General features: G+C 46.5%; 1 protein-coding gene across 1 annotated transcript in view; it reads left to right on the forward strand.

Annotated features, from left to right (window-relative positions):
- The window catches only part of arid5b (AT-rich interaction domain 5B), a gene marked incomplete at both ends in the record, with an annotated part of 98,769 nt that overhangs the window by 25,263 nt on the left and 53,875 nt on the right, over positions 1-19,631 (forward strand). The window contains one exon of the mRNA XM_080541872.1: positions 1-91. This exon is cut by the window's left edge and continues 140 nt beyond it. Within this exon, the coding sequence (XP_080397998.1) occupies positions 1-91 (91 nt within the window). The remainder of the gene's footprint in view (positions 92-19,631) is intronic.

Raw genomic sequence — 19,631 nt, forward strand, 5'->3', positions numbered from 1 at the left:
TCCCTGACAGACCACACGCGCATCCTCTACTGCAGGGACACCTTCGACCACCCCGAGCTCCTGGACAACCAGAGCGTCTGCGACGAATTCGGTAAGACGCGCTCCGCGATTTGAACACACGAACACACCCCCCACTGAGGCCCTGCTGAGCAGAGCAGACCAGGCTCAGATACACACACCACTTGTTGAATATCGTGACGTTAGAATTCTAAGGTTCTATCTCCATTTTTGTCAAAATTCATTTTTTTTACATAATCTGATCCATTTTTACATTTTTTGTTAGTAATTAATAAAATACAAAGGTTCCATTTCACAAAACATAATGGAATGTAAAAACTTTGACGCTCAATATCTCTGAACTGCCCTAGACGGAGATAGAACCTTATCATTCTAAGCTCACGAAATGTGTTTTGAAGTCCCGTTGGTGCTGCAGGCAGTTGATTTCGTTTGGTTCGTACGCCTGGTGGTACTTTGGAAACTAAACGGAGTCGTCACAGAAGTGCTCAGAGCTCCGAGGCTGTATCTGTATCGACAACCTCAAACCCCTCAGACGCTGTCAAAGTATTCGGACGTGCTTTATTATATTAGGTACAGGGTTAGGGTTAGGTCTCCTTTCGGGCTGATCGGGCCGATCGGTCCTGTTTGTCAATCCGTCCGTCCGCCCTAGTTCAGGCCCGGCGGCTCACCCAGGCGTGACAGAGTGGGTCTGATGTTGAACCTCGTGGCACCCGGCCCGAACGCTACTGTTTATGCTGTGGTAGGAAGTGACTTTGATGAGCTTTGATTATCGGAGGGGTAATTGAGACGGACACACTGGCTTTTTGTCAAGTTCTACAGTCAGCTCCGCTGCGCCTCTGCCAGCCCCCCCCCCCCCCCCCTGCCCCCCCCCCCCCACCCCAAACAGGAAGAGAGAGAGCTCACAGAGTCAATGACAGAGGTCTGGCCTCATCGATGTGGTCAGCACAATTCCACAGATTGTTTTTCCGATGTTCGGGTCAAATCACTGTGTCAATCTGTGATGATAGAAGCATAGTCAATGACCCTGGGGACTGTGGAGTAGAAGTAGCCTTGATGTTACAGAGGAGGGGAGGCCATCTGTTCCGCAGTGGCTCTGATCATTGCAGCGTGTCTCTGCGCTCCACATTAACATCGTGTCGCTAATGACCTTCAACCCACGGAAACAATGAAAGTCGAGCTTACCCCTCGGCGTACAGTTGAGAGGAGTTAGTAAGTCATTCTGTAACATGGGGCTTTAAATTAGCCTAGGGTATACTTAGCATGTTTTGTTCTGTTTTGTGTTACGGGTGCGTGTGGTTATGGTCATATTAACAAGAGCTATCCCATTAGGTCAGCAGACTCGCATATCTAATCTCTGTTGAGCAGCTGAGCGGCTAGGGTCCACAAACTCTGGATGTTACAATTAGCCAAGGCAAACAAGGGACGTGTCTTTGAGTGCGGGGAATGGAAACGTACTGTATTTATGACGCTGTAAGTGATCCCAGGAGCCTTTCCTTGGGAACACATATGTTTTTCTGATAGTTTGAGAAGGAGATGTAAGCAAGCACTGACAGACCTGTGCATGTTAAGTATCCTGATTGCCCTGGCCTCTCTCTCTCTCTCTCCCCTGAGTTTGGGAAAGAGTGCCTTGGCAAGTGGTAAGGGGATCCGTTGGAAGGACTTTTTGTTTAAGTTACTCCGGAGTGGTATTTATTAAAGGCCCTGATCTCAACGCAATGAAGTCATTGGTCATGTAAGAGTTACCACAGGCGGGATTTATTACAAAGGCGCAGATTTAATTCTGGGACATTTTGAAACACATCAGAGAGCGATGAGAAAATCGGAGAAAAACTTTCTTCCAAGTGCTTTTTATGCTCGGTATGATAGTTACTTGGCGGAAAATCTGCTGCATTTAGAGTAGCCATTAAACTCCCAGCTTTCTTGGATGGCGAGTAACAGTGATTCTAAACCTCTTTGGCAATGCTGAAGCAAGTACTTTTTTGGGAGGGAAATCCAGAACATTTCAGAAGAAAGAAAGAAAGAAAAAGGGGAAGAGAAGAAGGAAGACTATTTATGGAGAAGTCATCATGAACTCCGGGGCGTCGCCATCTGTCGCTGTTTTGACGTATGCTAAGTAATTCCTGGACAGCTTCTAATTCTCACAGGTTCTTATTCCCTGTGAAATAAATCCATGCTTGTGTTTTATTCTCAGATATATCTTGTTATATATGTGTCAGATGTACATCTGGGCATTCGGAAAGTATTCAGACCCCTTCACTTTTTCCACGTGTTTATAGCCTCGATTTAAAATGGATTAAATTCAAATAATTTCCTGTCAATCCCACACACAATACCCCAGAATGACAACGTGAAATCACTTTTTTGGAAATTTCACTAAATGTATTAAAATTGAAATACATCATGTACATAAGTATTCAGACCCTTTTCAATGATGCAGAGACGTCATCTAGAAATCACCCAATAAGTTGAATTTAGTCTTAATTCTGAATTTAGTCTGAATTTAATCTTAATAAAAGGTTAATAGTTCATGTCATTTTGGAATCAATATCATTATTTTTATAGGGTCTCTGATTTGCATAGAAATCAATGACACACTGTGTGGATCAGGTTGTCATTACAAATTGAGCAGATGGAGAGGAACAAAACTGCTCAGGAATGTGACCCTGAGGCCTGGGGAGACTTACACACATCTACCCCGAGGCCTGGGGAGACTTACACACATCTACCCTGAGGCCTGGGAGACTTACACACATCTACCCTGAGGCCTGGGAGACTTACACACATCTACCCTGAGGCCTGGGAGACTTACACACATCTACCCTGAGGCCTGGGAGACTTACACACATCTACCCTGAGGCCTGGGAGACTTACACACATCTACCCTGAGGCCTGGGGAGACTTACACACATCTGGCGGAGAGGAAAAAGCACAGTCGATGAGACAACATCATCTCAGTCACAACCAAATTGATCTATAACCAAGTTGCCAAAAAGAATCCCCTAATGGAAAAAGAATGTATCTCATATCCATAATTGTGTCTACAACAAGACATTCAAGTGATACAGCAGAGATAAAGTGTCTGGGAATGGGTTTATTTGGTTTTACTACAAAGCATTAAGTTTAGTGCAAATCTAGCTACTTATGCAATGCAGTTTCTGCACCCTCTCTCGTGTGAAGAATAGTGGTAGCTGCATGATGTTATGGGTACGCTTGTCACTGGCAGGAACTGAGGAGTTTAGATGAAGATGTCAGATATATGTTGTTATATATATATATATATATATATATATATATATATATATATGTCAGATATATGTTGTTATATATAGCCTATGTCAGATATATGAATGAATGAATGAATGGACTTTATTGTCATTGCTACAGTACAGGTACCAAACAACGAAATTTAGGAGGGGTGGCTCCCCTGGTGTTAGGAAAGGAAAAAAAAAAAAAAACTTTAAAAAAAAAATCACAAGAAGGGAAGGAGCTGGTTTACATAAATAAAGGCTATGTACACAATCCACTGTACTATACTGTACAGATAGACGACTAGGGTTGTCATATTGCACAATAGTATTGTCATTGCAATAGGGTTGTCATATTGCACAATAGTATTGTTTCACGTTATTTATATGTTGTTATATATAGCCTATGTCAGATATATGTTGTTTGTTCACTTCCCTGTCAAGGAAACACTTGTAGAAAGTGGTTGTGTCAGGTGAGGGAGATCAGGTGAGGGAGGTGATGTTGTTTACAGCGCCCAGAGTGCCTGGGCCCTGACCCCTGACCCTGACCCTGACCCCCAGCGGGTCAGTTATGACAGCACGGGTCAACACTGAGCATTCCTCCCAGCTGACACACCTTCAGACACGTCTCTGACACTCACACACACTCCCAGCAGAGAGACCACTGATGAGGCTGTGTCTCAGGAGGTAGAGCCGCCGTCTAATGATCGCAAGGTCGGCAGATCGGCGGTTGGAGCCCCGGCTGGCCACATGTCGAAGTGTCCTTGGGCAAGACACTGAACCCCAAATTGCTCCCAGTGAGCGGGCCGGCGCCTTGCATGGTAGCTTGCCGCCATTGGTGTGTGAATGTGTGTGTGAATGGGTGAATGAGAGGCCGTTGTAAAGCGCTTTGGATAAAGGCGCTATATAAGTCAGTCTGTTTACCATTTGATGTCACTCAAACCCCCCCAAAAGAAGTGACATAGTCCAACTGTAGTCGATCATCTCAAGTTTGGGAAAATCAGGAGAATGTTTTTATGAGGTAATGCAATGGAGACACTGGTGAATTATTGAACGTTGATGCAACGTTCTGAGCAAAACCACTTCTGCTCCTGAATTAATCTCCTTCCCTAGGAGGCAGGTTGGTGGACTGTGCTTTCATGGTATTACAGAGAGACATTTGCATTTCTCACTCGCCCAAGTTAAAGCTGAGCTGATATTAGCGAAGGGTTTCACATTTTCCTTTGTGTTTTATTCAAAGTGCCGGTTTTCCCTTTAGTCGTAAGCTCATCGCACATCTGTAGTTTAGACAAACGTTCTGTCGTCTGTATTCAAATGTTCTCTGTGTGGTTCCTGTGTTTCATGTCTATGTTTCTCAAGCCTTGGGAGTACACGTATTTGTATGCGAGTTAAGGATATGCAAAAAAAAAATATATAATTACGAACAAACTACTTCAATTAGCATGACTGGGGCGTTTGAATGCTGCACAAAGGAAATGCTTTCTATTCCTTTAGACAAGCCTTTCTGTGTGACAGGAATGCTGCGTGTGTAATTATGGTATGATTCGTGCATAACAATGAAGTGGCGAATTAATGCTAGCCCGTTGTCTAATGGGGGAGATGGTTGGAGACAAAGCGATCCATTGTTATTTATCATCAAGAGAGCCCTCTCTGTAAAAAAAAAAAAAAAGAAAAAAAAAAAAAAAAGCTATTGTTCTCGAGTGTTAATCATTTGCACTTTAATAAATCAAATTACGGTAATACCGGAGATTGTGGGGGCTTGTGGGGCATTGTGGGGGCTCTCTCTAGGGCTGGTTGTGAACAGGGAAGCGGCCTGGGCAGGATCTGGTTCCGTGGTATGTTTACCACATACACAAGCTATAAAAATGGGTCATTTATTTTCTTCCCCCATGAAAAGAGAGAAGAGAAGAGAGAGAAGCCTTCTTCTCTGTGCTCCCGAGCTGCAGATCTCAGCACTTCCACATCAATGTGGCCCTGTGTAATTGCAGGCCGTGTGTTTTCACTAAAGACTAGAGAGAGAGAAATGGAATGGTGTCTCCTTTTTGCGGAGAGATGTGTTGGGAGGATCGCTAGTCAGTCAGTCAGTCAGTCAGTCAGTCAGTCAGTCAGTCAGAGGGGATTCTAGCTCCTCAGCATAATATTGGTATTTCCAGGCAACATCAGAAATGCGTGCGCGCGTTGTACGCGTTTGGTGTGCGTCGTCTGTGTGTTGTGCACGTGTGTGCATGTGTGTGTGTGTGTGGGTGGGGGTTTCGTGCATGTGTGTGTGTGTGTGTGCGTGTATGTGTGAGTGTGTGTGTGTGTGTGTGTGTTTTGTGCAAGTGCACGTGCGTGCGTGTGTGTGTGTGTGTCTGTGTGTGTTGTGCACTTGCATGTGTCTGTGCATGTGTGTGTGTGTCGTTCAGAGGCAGTGTGATGTTATTAAGACTCTGGGAGGGCTAGGAAGCTTTGGTGGGCGAGGCCTTCTGGTGAGAACATGTGTGTGTGTGTGTGTGTGTGTGTGTGTGTGTGTGTGTGTGTCTGTGTGTGTGTGTGTGGTGAGAACATGTGGCTCTGGAACATCTGAATAATTAGATACTGGGAAAAGATTCATCATCCAGAGGACGGAAGTCAGTGTTTAGAAATATTGCGAAACATCAGTCGCTCCTTTCTTCCCTTCTAACCCTTCCACTGGACTGGAAGAGGAAACAAGAGGCAGGAGAGAAGAGAGGAGAGGAGGAGAGAGAGGAGGAGAGAGAGAGAGGACAGAAGAGAGAGAGAGAGAGAGAGAGAGGAGGAGAGGAGGAGAGAGAGGAGAGAGGAGGAGAGAGGAGGAGAGGAGGAGAGAGGAGAGAGGAGGAGAGAGGAGGAGAGGAGAGGAGAGAGAGAGGAGAGGAGGAGAGGAGAGAGGAGAGAGGAGAGAAGAGCAGAGAGAGAGAGAGAGAGAGAGAGAAGAGCAGAGAGAGAGAGAGAGGAGGAGAAAGAGAGGAGAGAGGAGAGAGGAGAGAGGAGAGAGGAGGAGAGAGGAGGAGAGGAGAGGAGAGAGGAGAGAGAGAGGTGCCTATTACAGAGTTCCTCCAGCAATCGGATAGGCCTCGAGCCTCTCAGCCCTTAAACAAACAAATCGTAGGAGAATTTGTCTTGAGCATTAAGGGTCTGGGGGTTAGACAGTGTGCTGCTGCTGAGCAGATCTATCTCTCTCTCCTCCTCCTCTGCTGCTGTTTACAGGGGGCGCCGGTTCTGTTTGACCACATGGAGGATATGAAATTGTCTCAGTTTGTCTCCTTAAATTAAATACAAGCAGTTTGTTTGTTTGAAAGACCGCTGTTTGCCTTTCCCTCTCTCTCTCCTTTCCCCCGAAAAACATTTAGCAGTTTGGCTAAAGTAGGAAACATAAAACAAGTTCCATGGGAGCTCTTTTCTTGTATTTGGCTCTGGTGGGTTTTTAATGCAGGTTATTAATGCTATCCAGATGTTCAACCCCTTACATATCTGTTACTGCTTGTGTAGTGAGACCATGGACAGCACAGGGCAGACACCCTCCCCTCTCTAACGGTTTAATACGCTCTCGAAGGGGGGGGGGGGGGGGGGTGTATGTATGAGCAGTTAAGTGAACAGACGTTAAATGATTACTGTTTTACGTGTGCACACCCTACAATTAGACCAGCACAAAGGCTCGCCTGCTCTGTAAGTCTGTATTTGCATTATTGTGTTACCAAAATTGGGGTGCGTAGCATTACGTTTTGGCTTCGCATCGCAGAGCCTCTCTCTCTCTCTCTCTCTCTCTCTCTCTCTCTCTCTCTCTCTCTCTCTCTCTCTCTCTCTCTCTCTCTCTCTCTCTCTCAATCTCTCTCTCCCTCTCTCTCTCTCTCTCTCTCTCTCTCTGTCTCTCTCTCTCTCTCCTCTCTCTCTCTCTCTCTCTCTCTCTCTCTCTCCGGCTGGCTTGGCCCTGAGCTCATACAGTATCTTTTCACGTACTGTTTTCTGCATTATGTTTAACGATTCATTTTTTTCTCTCTCTCTCTCTCTTATGCACTTATTTCACAATCGGGATTGAATTACTAAAGGTCATGCATTTTTTAATAGCCCATATGCCTCGCCCATGTGTCATATTAAGAATTCAAGGAGAAACCGAACGGGAGGAGTTTTTATTTTTTTTCTTGGTATTTTTTCAAACGCATTTCCCAAAAAGTTCTTGCTTTTTCGACAGTTTTCCATATACCGCAGGGTTCACAACTCCTCTTCTGCATAACGGAAAACAAATACCTTCTTAAAAGTCGGGGAACGTTTTTACCCCTGAGTGGAATTTGCATAATAGTCTGCTGAGGTACAATATCCTCTTATTTCTGGGTAATGAATAACATGCTCCTCGCGCCCAGGCGCAGATCACAGACGCTCCCAGTAAAGCAAAGCCTTGAGAAACATCGTTTACTGGGCTAAAAACAGAGCTGAGGCGAGGGGTGGGGTGGGGTAGGGTGGGGTGGGGTGGGGTGGGTGGGGTGGGGTGGGGTGGGTGGGGTGGGGTGGGGTGGGTGGGGTGGGGTGGGGTGGGAGGGTTGGGTGGGGAGGGGTGGGGTGGGGAGGGAAGGGATGGGGGGGGGCACATAAAAATGGCATCCACATTTGTGTTTTGTCTGTGAGGTCAGTATTTTAGCAGTTCATATTAATTTAACAATGCTCTCTTGGTTTCCTGAAACGCCAGATCATTCCAGATCATTCCAAGGTATTCATTTCAACATGTTATGACTCCCAGCTCGCTGGCAGGGGAGGTTTTTTTCTCTTTTGTTTTCTCTTCTTTATGAAGTAACTAAGCCATGCCACGCTCTTGATGTTCAAGACTTTCCAGATCTTCCTTCCATGTAAAAGTGTCATTAATTGAGGTATTGCAAGAATGGCAGAGGAGGAGGAGGATGAGGACAATACTTAGTTGACACAGAGATCAGATTAACCTCCCAGAACCCCTCTCTCTTTCAGATTAACCTCCCAGCCCCTCTCTCTCCCTTTCAACGTGTCTCACGTTTCCCTCGTCATCCAGGCCCTGCCGTGACCAGGGTGAAGGCTTCCCTCCTTGAAAGGCTGTGATGTGAAATCCAGTGGCATTTACCTTCCCGCTGGTGCCCTAGGTGTTCTGTATTTCTGTTGCATTGCAGTTTGCTGCGATATTCAGTTTATGAACTGCACATGAGATGCGAGAGGACAGCCTCCCGTAGAGGAGAGAGAGAGAGAGAGAGAGAGAGAGAGAGAGAGAGAGACAGAGAGACAGAGAGAGAGAGAGGGAGAGAGAGAGAGAGAGAGAGAGGGAGAGAGAGAGAGAGAGAGACATAGAGAGAGAGAGAGAGAGAGAGAGAGAGACATAGAGAGAGAGAGGGAGAGAGAGAACTTCCGATAGAACGAACGCCCCAGAATGTGTTTTTTTCCTCCTCTCCCAGTAAACTGTTTGTAATGCATCACGTCAAATTAAAACCAAATTGCCATTATTTCCCCTTCACAAGCGCAGCTCAGGGCCTCTGGGCTTCAGGACAGCTGTGAGCTGAGGATGAAATACTTTATTAAAAGTGCTGAGAGCTCCAACCACCCCCACCTAACACACACTGTATACCCAGGCATGCACATGCACACTCAGGCACACACGGCTGCACATGCATGTGGTGCTCGGACGCGCGCGCGTGGCTGCACATGCACGCATGCACATGCATGCACGTGCACGCCCATGCACAGACACACACACACACACGGTTGCATTGTTAAGTCCCTGGTAATGGATCGTTCATCAGCATAACTTAACAGTTGTCTGTTGAGTGAACCAGCGGTGTAATGTATTCTCTCTCCAGGGCGTGTGGATTAATTGAAGTCAACCTCTGTGAAAGTGGCAAATTCTCCCCCTCCAAGGCCTCTCTCCTCTCTCTCTCTCCTCTCTCTTACTGTAGCCGAGGACGAGGACGCGTCACTGTAATGTCGCTGTTTACAGATGACACTGTACTCTTCTTGGCTCCGGCACTGGCAGCGGCACCGGGCGAAATAACTCAGGATCCTCCTGCTGCCTTTCAGAACGGATTATCTGTAGCAGAGTGACATTTGAGGTTGCGGCTGATATTTTTAGTGTTTCTCCTCTGTGATTTGGACTAATTACGCTGCTGGCTCCTCTCCTCTCCTCTTCATTCCGAAAAAAGCTCATTCTTGGCAATAAATCCTCCTGAGACGCAGAGTCGACGCTTCTCTTCTCCCCCCCCCCCCCCCCCCCTCCCTCCTTCAGAAACGCGTCCCCCCCCCCTTCAGAAAGAGAGAAGCGGACGGCTCTGTTCCACCGCTCCAGAAAAAGAAGACGTGCATGTCAACACTTGAATAGGCATTTTCACGCCTCCCCTCCCTCCCTCCCTCCCCTCCCTTCCTTCCTGCTTTTATTAACCGACTCTAGAAATGTTAGCCATGATGATGTGCATTGATTTGGAATGCTCCTACCAGAGAAAGAAAATATTGAGCTAGGGGTTTTTTGAGTCTCCTTGTATCCCCCGCTGACTACTTACAGGGCAGATAAATAATTCATAGTAAAAAATGGAACCTTTCCTTTCAAGGCCTTCGAGTCTGGGGGTTTTTCTTTTTCTTTTTTTTTCTTCTTTTTTTTTTTCTTCATGCACTAGCTGCTGGTAATAAAAATTTCCGCTTTATAGACTCGAGTCTGAAATAAAATGTCACTTAAAGGCTGATATGGTATTTAATTATACTTTTAACAGATCTCATCTGGGTGAGGTTGTGCGTGGCCTGGTTTCTCTTGGCATGGCTGGGGTGGGTGCTGCGTACATACAGGTAGCTCTGTGGCTCTGTGGCTCTGTGGCTCTGTGGCTGATGGTGATTTATTATCACGCTGACACCCTCAGCGCCTTTCCCCCGTAAACATGTAATGAGTTTGACTACGTGGATCTGACTGAAAACACCACAGAAATATCTGATAATCGCTTTTAAAACAAATACTAGTTTCTAGGACTTTCCCCTCCTCTCCGTGTGTGCGTGCACTGTTTGGGGAAAACATTCTATCCTCGTTACAGGATGAATTCCTTTTGTTTTTATTATATATTTATGTATGTATGACCCCCCCCCCTCCCCTCCCTCTCTCTCTCTCTCCCTCACACAATTGGTCAGTGTTATATCTATAAGGCTCTGTGGAATGTGACAGGGTTGGTCATTTTAACTGGGCTAAAATAATGAACTAGATGTTGAAGGATGGTGTCATGTTTAAAGAGCTTATTATGTGGGTCCCGGGTTATGAGCCTCATGAAATCATCTGAAACTTGTAATTTGATATTTTTGTATTTTAAGTTAGTCCCTTTTTTTAGGTTTTACAACTCAGTCCCAGCGTGTTGTCTGTTTTGCATAGTGCAAGGTCTCACATAGTGCAGAGCAGAGCTATTACTTGTGTGTGAAGTATTTCAGAAGACTATTTCTTCATTGTTATTTTCAGCGTGGCATATGCAAATGAAGGGCTTGGCCCTTAAAGTAAACAATGAACCGACCCCCGGTAACATCTATTGGTTTTTAGCTACAGCCTGGATACAGTGTGTGTTCAGACTACCTGACTGTTTCCTCAGATATTCTGTGAAACGGAAACGGGCTTTTTCAGAATGTTTATCTGTGCAGCGTGTTTACAGAAGCTTTTATGTGGTGACAGAAACTCTACGAGATAAAAAACCAAAACAGGAAGAAGCACCACAGAGGATAATTTTCACTTTTAAAGAAATGCTGTTTACAGGACAAACGTTGTGAAGAGAAGATCGCCTGCTTGATATAGTAGTAGCTCGCTGTCCCTCTCTGTGTTCTCTCCCTGCAGTAGATTGGGTTGAAAGCCCAGCCCAGTGCGGTAATGTTTCACATTATGAATGCTCGAATGTTTGCATATTGTCACATCCTCTCCGTGTTATGTAACGCGCTTCGGCGCAACACCAAGTATTGTACTCAGGGGTTGTGCTTTCTTTTTTACATCAAATTAATCCTTTAAAGGGGATTTTTTTCAATCCCCCCCCTTCTGTTTCAACAATAGCCAATAAACACGCTGAGGCAGCAATGGCAGGGCTGCTTAAATTAAAGGGGAAGCTGAATGGCATGTGTTTACTGCTCACAGGAATATTTTTAGATCCTGATACTGATTAATCTCCTTTCCCCCTCACATAGCTAACATGGCCTGGCTGTTTCTATGCTTGGGAAGTGGAGAGAGAGAGGGAATGAAGGAGGGAGGGAGGGAGGGAGGGAGGGAGGGAGGGAGGGAGGGAGGGAGGGAGTGGGCAGGGAGGGAGGGAGGGAGTGGTGGACACAGTGGCTAAGCCATAACAGAATGAGGCCCTCTGAAAGTTAAATGTAGGTTGAAGTTGTAAGGGAGGGTGGGTGAGGGTGGGTGAGGGTGGAAGGTCAAAGTTCTATTAGCGGAGTTCCCCGGTGAGGCCGTGGTTCGCAGCCCCCAGCGTGCCTGGCTGACTGTGATCTGTGTTAATGAGCGCTTGTGACACTCGTCAGTGCAGCTCTCAGAGCTCTCACTGGTCACATGGGCACCCCACCACCACAGCATTGTAGCCAACACACACACACACACACACACACACACAAAGGTATTAGCGGTGGTGGTGTTAGCCAAAACAGCCTTGTCTTTCTTCCAAGCACACACAAGTGTCTAAATTACATTTCAGTCAGTGGCTCTTGTTTCATTCCCATCTAGTTAATTAAGATGTTCCGTCGTTTGGGCCGCCCCAAAGCTCTTTTTGGTGGAGTGGAGGAGGTTTGACTTTTTAGGTCAACTCGTCAAAAGCCCCTTCGGTGCTGGATAGTGAATCATGTTTATGATGAAGTGGCTTAGGAGGAGAGTATTTATCAGGCAGAGGAGATGTCGGTTTCCAAGCCTTATTTGGAAGGACGGGGGGAGACAACACTATTGGGCCGGTGATTGATGGATGCACCGGGGGATCATGGGAAATGTGTCGGTGATGGATCCTATGTCAGACATCTGTCTGAAGTTTCCCTTTTCACCTCCAGGTTTTGATTTCCTGTTCCTATGAGCTGTTCTGTCTCTGCGCTCGTGTGACTGATCCATCAAACAGGACTTCTCCGCATGTTAAAGGGACAGTTTTACTTCAAAATCAACTCTATTTTTTCCACAGGTTTTTAAGGTTTTTAAGACTCTCGAAAAGCTCCTAAACCAAAATCAGGGATACGGAGACAAGCGCTTATCTTCTTCTACATTTGTTTTGGATTAAGGCTTTAAGGCATATCGCTGTAGCTGGAGCTGTACAACAGATGGCGTGGAGATGTGAACTCTTCTCTACATACATAATGATTACTTTTGACAAAACTTTCAGATTTCAGAAATTCAGATGCTGAAATGCCCCTTTAACCACAGACAGTCACTGCAGGCAGGTTAATGATTCCGAATGAGCTTCTCTTATTATGGGATGCATTTTAAATGAGGTAGTCGGCACAGTGTGTCATAGCAGAAGCCTTGGTGGGTTTTAATATATTGCGCTCGCTCTGCCCGTACCCCCCCTCCTCCCCCCCCCTCCCTCCCTCCCCCCCTCCCCCCTCCCTCCCCCTCCACAGAGAGAGGTTCCAGGTACTGCAGTGGACTCCCTGCAGATGTTCCTGACTAGATGTATCTATCCATATTAATTTCTGCTACAGTACCTCGCAGCTAGAGGACATCTCCCTCCGCCATCTGAACCACGTTAGCTAGCGTACCGCCGACGCTATAACATCTAAAAACGTCTGTTCTCAAAATATTATCTTTGTTCCATTTCTTCTTTTTTTTTTTTTTTTTGCACTTACTTAAGTTGACCTACCAAAACATATTAGCCCTAAAATAAAATACAGTTGTTGTTTTTTGTTGTGTGTGTGTGTGTGTGTGGTGGCAGATCAGATATGATGATTCTATGAGACGAAAAAGAGGAAAACAGAAGAGTGCAGTTTGACCTCGGGGTGACAGATCTTGTCTCTGTGGCGGAGCTGAGTGTGTCTCCCCCCCCCCCCCCCCTCGCCCCAAACCGGCAGCTCGACTCGAGACTGCAGTCAGCTTAAACTGGAGCACTGCCTCTCTCTCTCTCACACACAAAGGCAATGTGGCAAACAATTAACTGGTTACACTGCGAGGTGACACAGCTGCTGCCTCTGTCGCTGCAGCAGTGATGTTACGGCGTCTGAATGCTAACATTACATTTCAGCTCGTCAAAGATTCGCTCTCCTCAGAGAGTTTTTTTTTTAATGGTAGGAATACGGTCGGCTCTGCATACCGCGCTGACATATCAATGACCCAGGGGACGTATTTGCTTCGTGTTGTATTTCACTGTAATTAACTGTCATTACGTTGAGTGGTTTGGGGGCCTGGGCTGCTTTTGAAATTAAAAAACCCGGGTTCGCTCTGAGAAACATGATAATCACTGTGTTTGGTATAAAAACAATCCGCTTGTTTATTCTATTGTATACATTTCATATTTATTATGATGACATGAGTGAAGGGCTTTGCTTGTTTGACGAGGGGGGGGAGCTCTGGTCCGGGGGGGGTGGGGGTGCGGGGGTGGGGGGTTCTACATAGCACGCTGTCATTCATGCAGAAATAATGGACAACCATTTTGAAGAGCCCTGCGCTGGCTGTCTTAATAGCCCTTCAGTTTGGTTAAACAATTAGTTTTCGCGCCGCCATGCCTCCCAGCCGTTGCCAGTGCCCGGTTCTGTTCCCAAATCAGAGAGAGTGTGTGTGTGTGTGTGTGTGTGTGTGTGTGTGTGTGTGTGTGTGTGTGTGTGTGTGTGTGTGTGTGTGTGTGTGTGTGCGTGTGTGTGCGTGCGTGTGTGTGTGTCGTTACCAGAGTGTGTCAACAGCAACCGGGATGAATTGCACTAAATCAACAAGGTCGTTTGAAAAGCGTGTAACGAATAATTATACAACACTGTGGCTGCTGCTTTTAGGGGCAAGCAAGTGTTCCAGTTCTACTGTTGTAGATAAGCCAGGGTGTGTGTGTGTGTGTGTGTGTGTGTGTGTGTGTGTGTGTCTCTGTGTGTGTGTGTGTCTGTGTGTGTGTGTGTGTGTGTGTGTGTGTCTCTGTGTGTGTGTGTGTGTGTGTGTGTGTGTGTGTGTGTGTGTGTGTGTGTGTGTGTGTCTGTGTGTGTGTGTGTGTGTGTGTGTGTCTCTGTGTGTCTCTCTGTGTGTGTGTGTGTGTGTGTGTGTGTGTGTGTGTCTGTGTGTGTGTGTGTGTGTGTGTGTCTCTGTGTGTGTGTGTGTGTGTGTGTGTGTGTGTGTGTGTGTGTGTGTGTGAGAGGAGTAGTTTAGTTGATGTTTGACCTGTGTCCTGTCTTGTCAGTGTGCTGAGTGAATACTCTGTAGTTATTCTGCCCTGGCTGCACATTTTGTAATATCCAGTTATGGAACAACGTGCACTCTAGCCAGGGAGGTGAGAGCGCTGTTGTAAAATCGCTAGGCTAGTGGAATCGAGGGCCACTGATGAAATATATATTATGTTTTGCGAAACCCAGTAGATTCTGTACAAACGCTCTCTCTAGACTCTACAGTAGCTGGATAAGTACATAAGAATATTAGCCAATGAGATAAGGACTGGCCAACTGAAGCATTCTAGCCCGGAGACATTATTTCCCATAACAGCTCAAGTTTGCATACTCCTACCCTGTATTCTCCATGGGCTATTTTCATACATCATTATATTATTATGCCCTTCTTTTCCTCGTATTTGGTTGAGGTGATAATGGAATTCTCTTAAATGCGATTGTGTGGCCCAAATGAAAGCCCTTAACTGTTTTGCGCCTCTCTGTCAAAGTATTATTTTACAGCCTCGCCATATTGCGTTCATTTTAAAGGTCAGGCTGTAGAGGACCTTGTGACACGTTCCCCTTTTAGTAATGGAGGGTTGGGAGGCTAGAACACAGTTCTCTGGGTAGCAGCGCCGTGGTGGAGCTTTATTACATTCAGTCTAACTGCATTAAAGCTCATGCATTGAATACAAATGTTGTTTATCTGCCAGGCCATTGAGAGGGCTGATCCTCTGAGACATTCCAGAGTGGCACTTCCACAAGGACGTTATAGAAGAAGTGGAATGGTTTTTTTTCTCCCAAAACCGCAGAATTACAGCTTCCCAAAAGCCTGGGGTCGAAAGCTTTACTGCTGTGACTGTATATTGTGTTATTGTTATGGGGAAATTGTTTGCAATTACAGGACACCAGTAGTTCATGTCTTTCAATACTTGTGAAGTTAAGAAACCCTCACGATAATAGCAGCAGAGAAACGGCAGGCAGAACGACCACGTCTCACACTGAGAGAGAGAGAGAGAGAGAGAGAGAGAGAGAGAGAGAGAGAGAGAGAGAGAGAGAGAGAGAGAGAGGGCTGGAGGAGAGGGATTCTGTTCTCTGTTTGTCTGCATCAGCATGATTCCTCCACATGGTTGTGGTTGTCGCTTTCGCTGCTGCTGCTGTTGTTGTTATTGTTGTTGTAAAAATCGAAAAGGTTTGAAGCTTTCGTGCGTTAGACGTTGGTTGATATGTAATAAGTGAAGTGTTTAGCCGCGGCCGGTGAAGCCTCGCCTCCTCGCCTGTCGTCAGCAGTAAAGCCTCTCTGGCCCGTCTTGTCTGAATGAGCTGGACGTGAACAATAAAGTTCTTTGAGCTGTTTAATTAGCCCCTTCCTGGAACTGCCAAGGGTTTCTCTCTCTCTCTCTCTCTCTCTCTCTCTCTCTCTCTCTCTCTCTCTCTCTCTCTCTCTCTCTCTCTCTCTCTCTCTCTCTCTCTCTCTCTCTCTCTCCCGCTGTAGGATGGAGGGAGGAGGAGGAGGAGGAGGAGGAGGGGCGGCGTTCACTTATGATGAAGAGGATACAACTCTGGTTGTTAACTCCCACTTCAGATACAGGACCTGTGTGCTAATGCTGCAGCCACTTAGTAACACACAGTATAATATCAACATGTTACATCACAGTACACTATCAACATGTTATAATAATAATAATAATAATAATTAATAATAATTAATAATACATTAGACTTATATAGCGCTTTTCGAGACACTCAAAGACGCTTTGCAAACTGAAAAGATCGAGTAGTAATAATAAATAAAAACAATAAATAAATAGAGAAAGAAAGTATAGGGGCCTAATTAAGGTAGTGCTGGGGACACATGGGAAGGGGAGGGGGAGAGGGTTAACTGGTGAAGGCGAGCTTGAAGAGGTGGTGTTTTGAGGGCCTGTTTAAATGTTGGCAGGGTGTTGACATAATATCAACATGTTGTTCTATCACAGTATAATATCAACATGTTATAACACAGTATAATATCAACATCTTATAACACAGTATAAAATCAACATGTTCTATCACATGTTGTTTTGTCACATGGGGCGTTCTATCATATGGGCTGTGTCTCAGGAGGTAGAGCCACCGTCTAATTATCGCAAGGTCGGCAGATCGGCGGTTCGAGCCCCGGCTGGCCACATGTCGAAGTGTCCTTGGGCAAGACACTGAACCCCAAATTGCTCCCAGTGAGCGGGCCGGCCGGCGCCTTGCATGGTAGCTTGGCGCCATTGGTGTGTGAATGTGTGTGTGAATGGGTGAATGAGAGGCTGTAAATGAGGTTGTAAAGCGCTTTGGAATAAGGCGCTATATAAGTGCAGTCCATTTACCATTAATCCATTAATTTAATTGCTAAGCAATTGATAAGGTACTATGTAACAATATGCAGGTAGCATTCCTACTACCAGAGCAACAACTCCACTAGCGACTCCACACACACAGGCATGAAGACACAGACTTGTAAGCTGCTAACCTGACATGTGATTGTGGTTAACATTTACAGTAATAAACCCGCTCTCTCACTAAGTCACATTTACAGAGTGGAGCAGGAAGCTGTCATCATCACCTGTGGGGACCCGCACTCGTTACAATGGTTTAGTCTGAAATATGCAGACACACAAAGATTATGCAAATGAACCCTGCCCTGTCAGCCAATGGGGCTTCTCCCCCTCCCTGCGCCATACGCTTCGCCTTAAAGACAAATGGAGGCTGTCAGGACCAATAAAAACTCTTGTCCTTGTGGGGGACTGTCCCTCCCCGCACGCCCGGGGCAGGTCACATGACCTCCTGGAGGAGACGGGGGGTCCTGCTGATGCAGTCTGCTGCTCTGTGACATGCTAATGTTGTCATTGTGACTGGTGGGGTTGGGTGGAGGTGGGTGGGGGTGGGTGGAGGTGGGTGGGGGTGGGTGGGTGAGGTGAGGTGGTGGGGGGGGTGGGAGGGGTCATGCTGAGTGAGGTATTGTCGGTGCTGAGAGACAGGGAGCTCCGTGTGGATATCAGTTCAGCTGAGCGTGTGGGCAAGTGTCCATCTTCTTGGATGTGACCTGGAAGTCTTGTTAGAGAAGCAGGGCCTACCTGCCTCATCCTCACCTGCAACGCCAGACTACATGTAATCAGGTTAGCCTGCCCTGGAGAGCCTGTATTAACAGGACCATGTGTAGCCTGGGGTGGTCCAGTGGTCTAGCACCGCGGTCTACAGTGCACATACAGCACAGTGAGCACACATACGCCCATGTCGGCATGGGTTAGAATCCGGCCTGTGCCCTGCTGACATGCCCTCTCTCTCTCCCTTCTTCTCCTTACTCTCCTGTCTGTCTTCACTGTATCTGTCCAATAACATGAAAAATATGAGTGGGACTGCAAAAAACTGTACCATGTGATACATATGATACATATGGATACTCACCGAACACTTTATTAGGAACACCCGTACACCTGTCAACTGTCCAAGCTGGTGGAGGTGGTGTGTGCGTTGGTGTGGGGAATCTTGGCACACTTTGGGCCTGTTAATACCAATCAATCATCACTTGAACACCATAGCCTATTTGAGTGTTGTTGCCGACCATGTGCATCCCTTCATGGCCACAATGTACCCATCTTCTAATGGTTGCCTCCAGCATGATAATGCACCATGTCACAAAGCAGAGAGTCGCCTCCACAACAGGTTTCATGAACATGACAATGAGCTCAGTGTTCTTCAGTGGCCTTTTGGGTCTGCACCCAGTCCCCCTGTGGGATGTGGTAGAACAGGAGAGTCAGAGCTTGAAAGTGCACCTGCAGGAATTGCAGCGTGATGCAATCAAGTCATCATGGACCAGAATCTCAAAGGAATGTTTCCTACATCTTGTGCAATCAATCAATTTCCACGAAGAATGGAGGCTGTTTCGAGAGCAAAGGGAGACCCTATACCAAGTATAAGTATAGTGTTCCTTATAAATAGTTTGCTGAGTGGATGTTACATACCGTATATTCCATTCCATGCATTACAATGAGCCCCGTCCTGCAATTCCTCCCCTGTATGTCTTGCTAGCAGGCACCTTTTGTAAACATGCCTTCTGTCTGCATTGATGATATTACACCACCGCCATCTGAGGACATTGCACGGCTAAAGCTCATGTTGCATTTGTTACTTCATAGAAGTGTCAAAAAACTGAAGCCAGCAAAAGAGACACTCAAAGAGAGATGGAGGGCAAAGAGACTCTACAATTGGCATCTTATGACATCAAACATACATCTACTAGACTCTAGAGGACGATAGGTTCAGCTCGTAGGTCTACTGTATTACTTCTAAGACCGCTCTAGGTTAGGGTTATTACTTTCCTGCGCCGTGTCGACTATCTACTTACCATTTATTCATTTCCAAAGGCGTCTTTAAGAGGTGTTAGCATTCTGCCTGAGGCGGAGAGATGATGCAAATTAAATCCACGCTACAAACGCCGAGATGTCACCTGTTGCGGGGTTGTGGAGTGGCGGTGGTGTGTGTGTGTGTGTGTGTGTGTGTGTGTGTGTGTGTGTGTGTGTGTGTGTGTGTGTGTGGGGTGTCACTGGCTTCAAAGTTATGCTAAGTTTCTTGTGTGAATATCCATCCATGCACCACTGGTTGCCCGTTGTCATGGTGACCTGGTAGCTCAGGGCCTGCCGTAGCCCCGGATAATGATGATTAGTGATTGGCCCCCGGGGCCGCCACAGGCGCGGGGCTCCGCCATCACACATGATCACAACATGGCCGTCGTGTCGTGTCCAGGGCCCGGCCGCCATTGAACTCCCACGGCCTTTGAAGTGGCAACAGGGTTAGGATGAGACGGATTAGCTCGTCTGAAGGTCAACTTCCATTCGAGATGTAGGCTACTGTATGTATGCATGCCTGCACTGAGACCTGGCATAGCATAAATAGACCTAGCATAGCCTAGCGTAGCCTAAATAGACCTAGCGTAGCCTAAATAGACTTAGCATAGCCTAGCGTAACCTCAGGGCTCTCAAGTCTCACGCATTGGGCGTGAGACACACGCATTTCAACCCGTTCACACGCTCACACGCCACACCTTGTCTCACGCCCAATGCGTGAGACTTGAGA

Source organism: Nansenia antarctica, assembly GCF_963989245.1.
Source record: "Nansenia antarctica genome assembly, chromosome: 11".
In the NCBI taxonomy this organism is placed as follows: Eukaryota; Metazoa; Chordata; class Actinopteri; order Argentiniformes; family Microstomatidae; genus Nansenia; species Nansenia antarctica.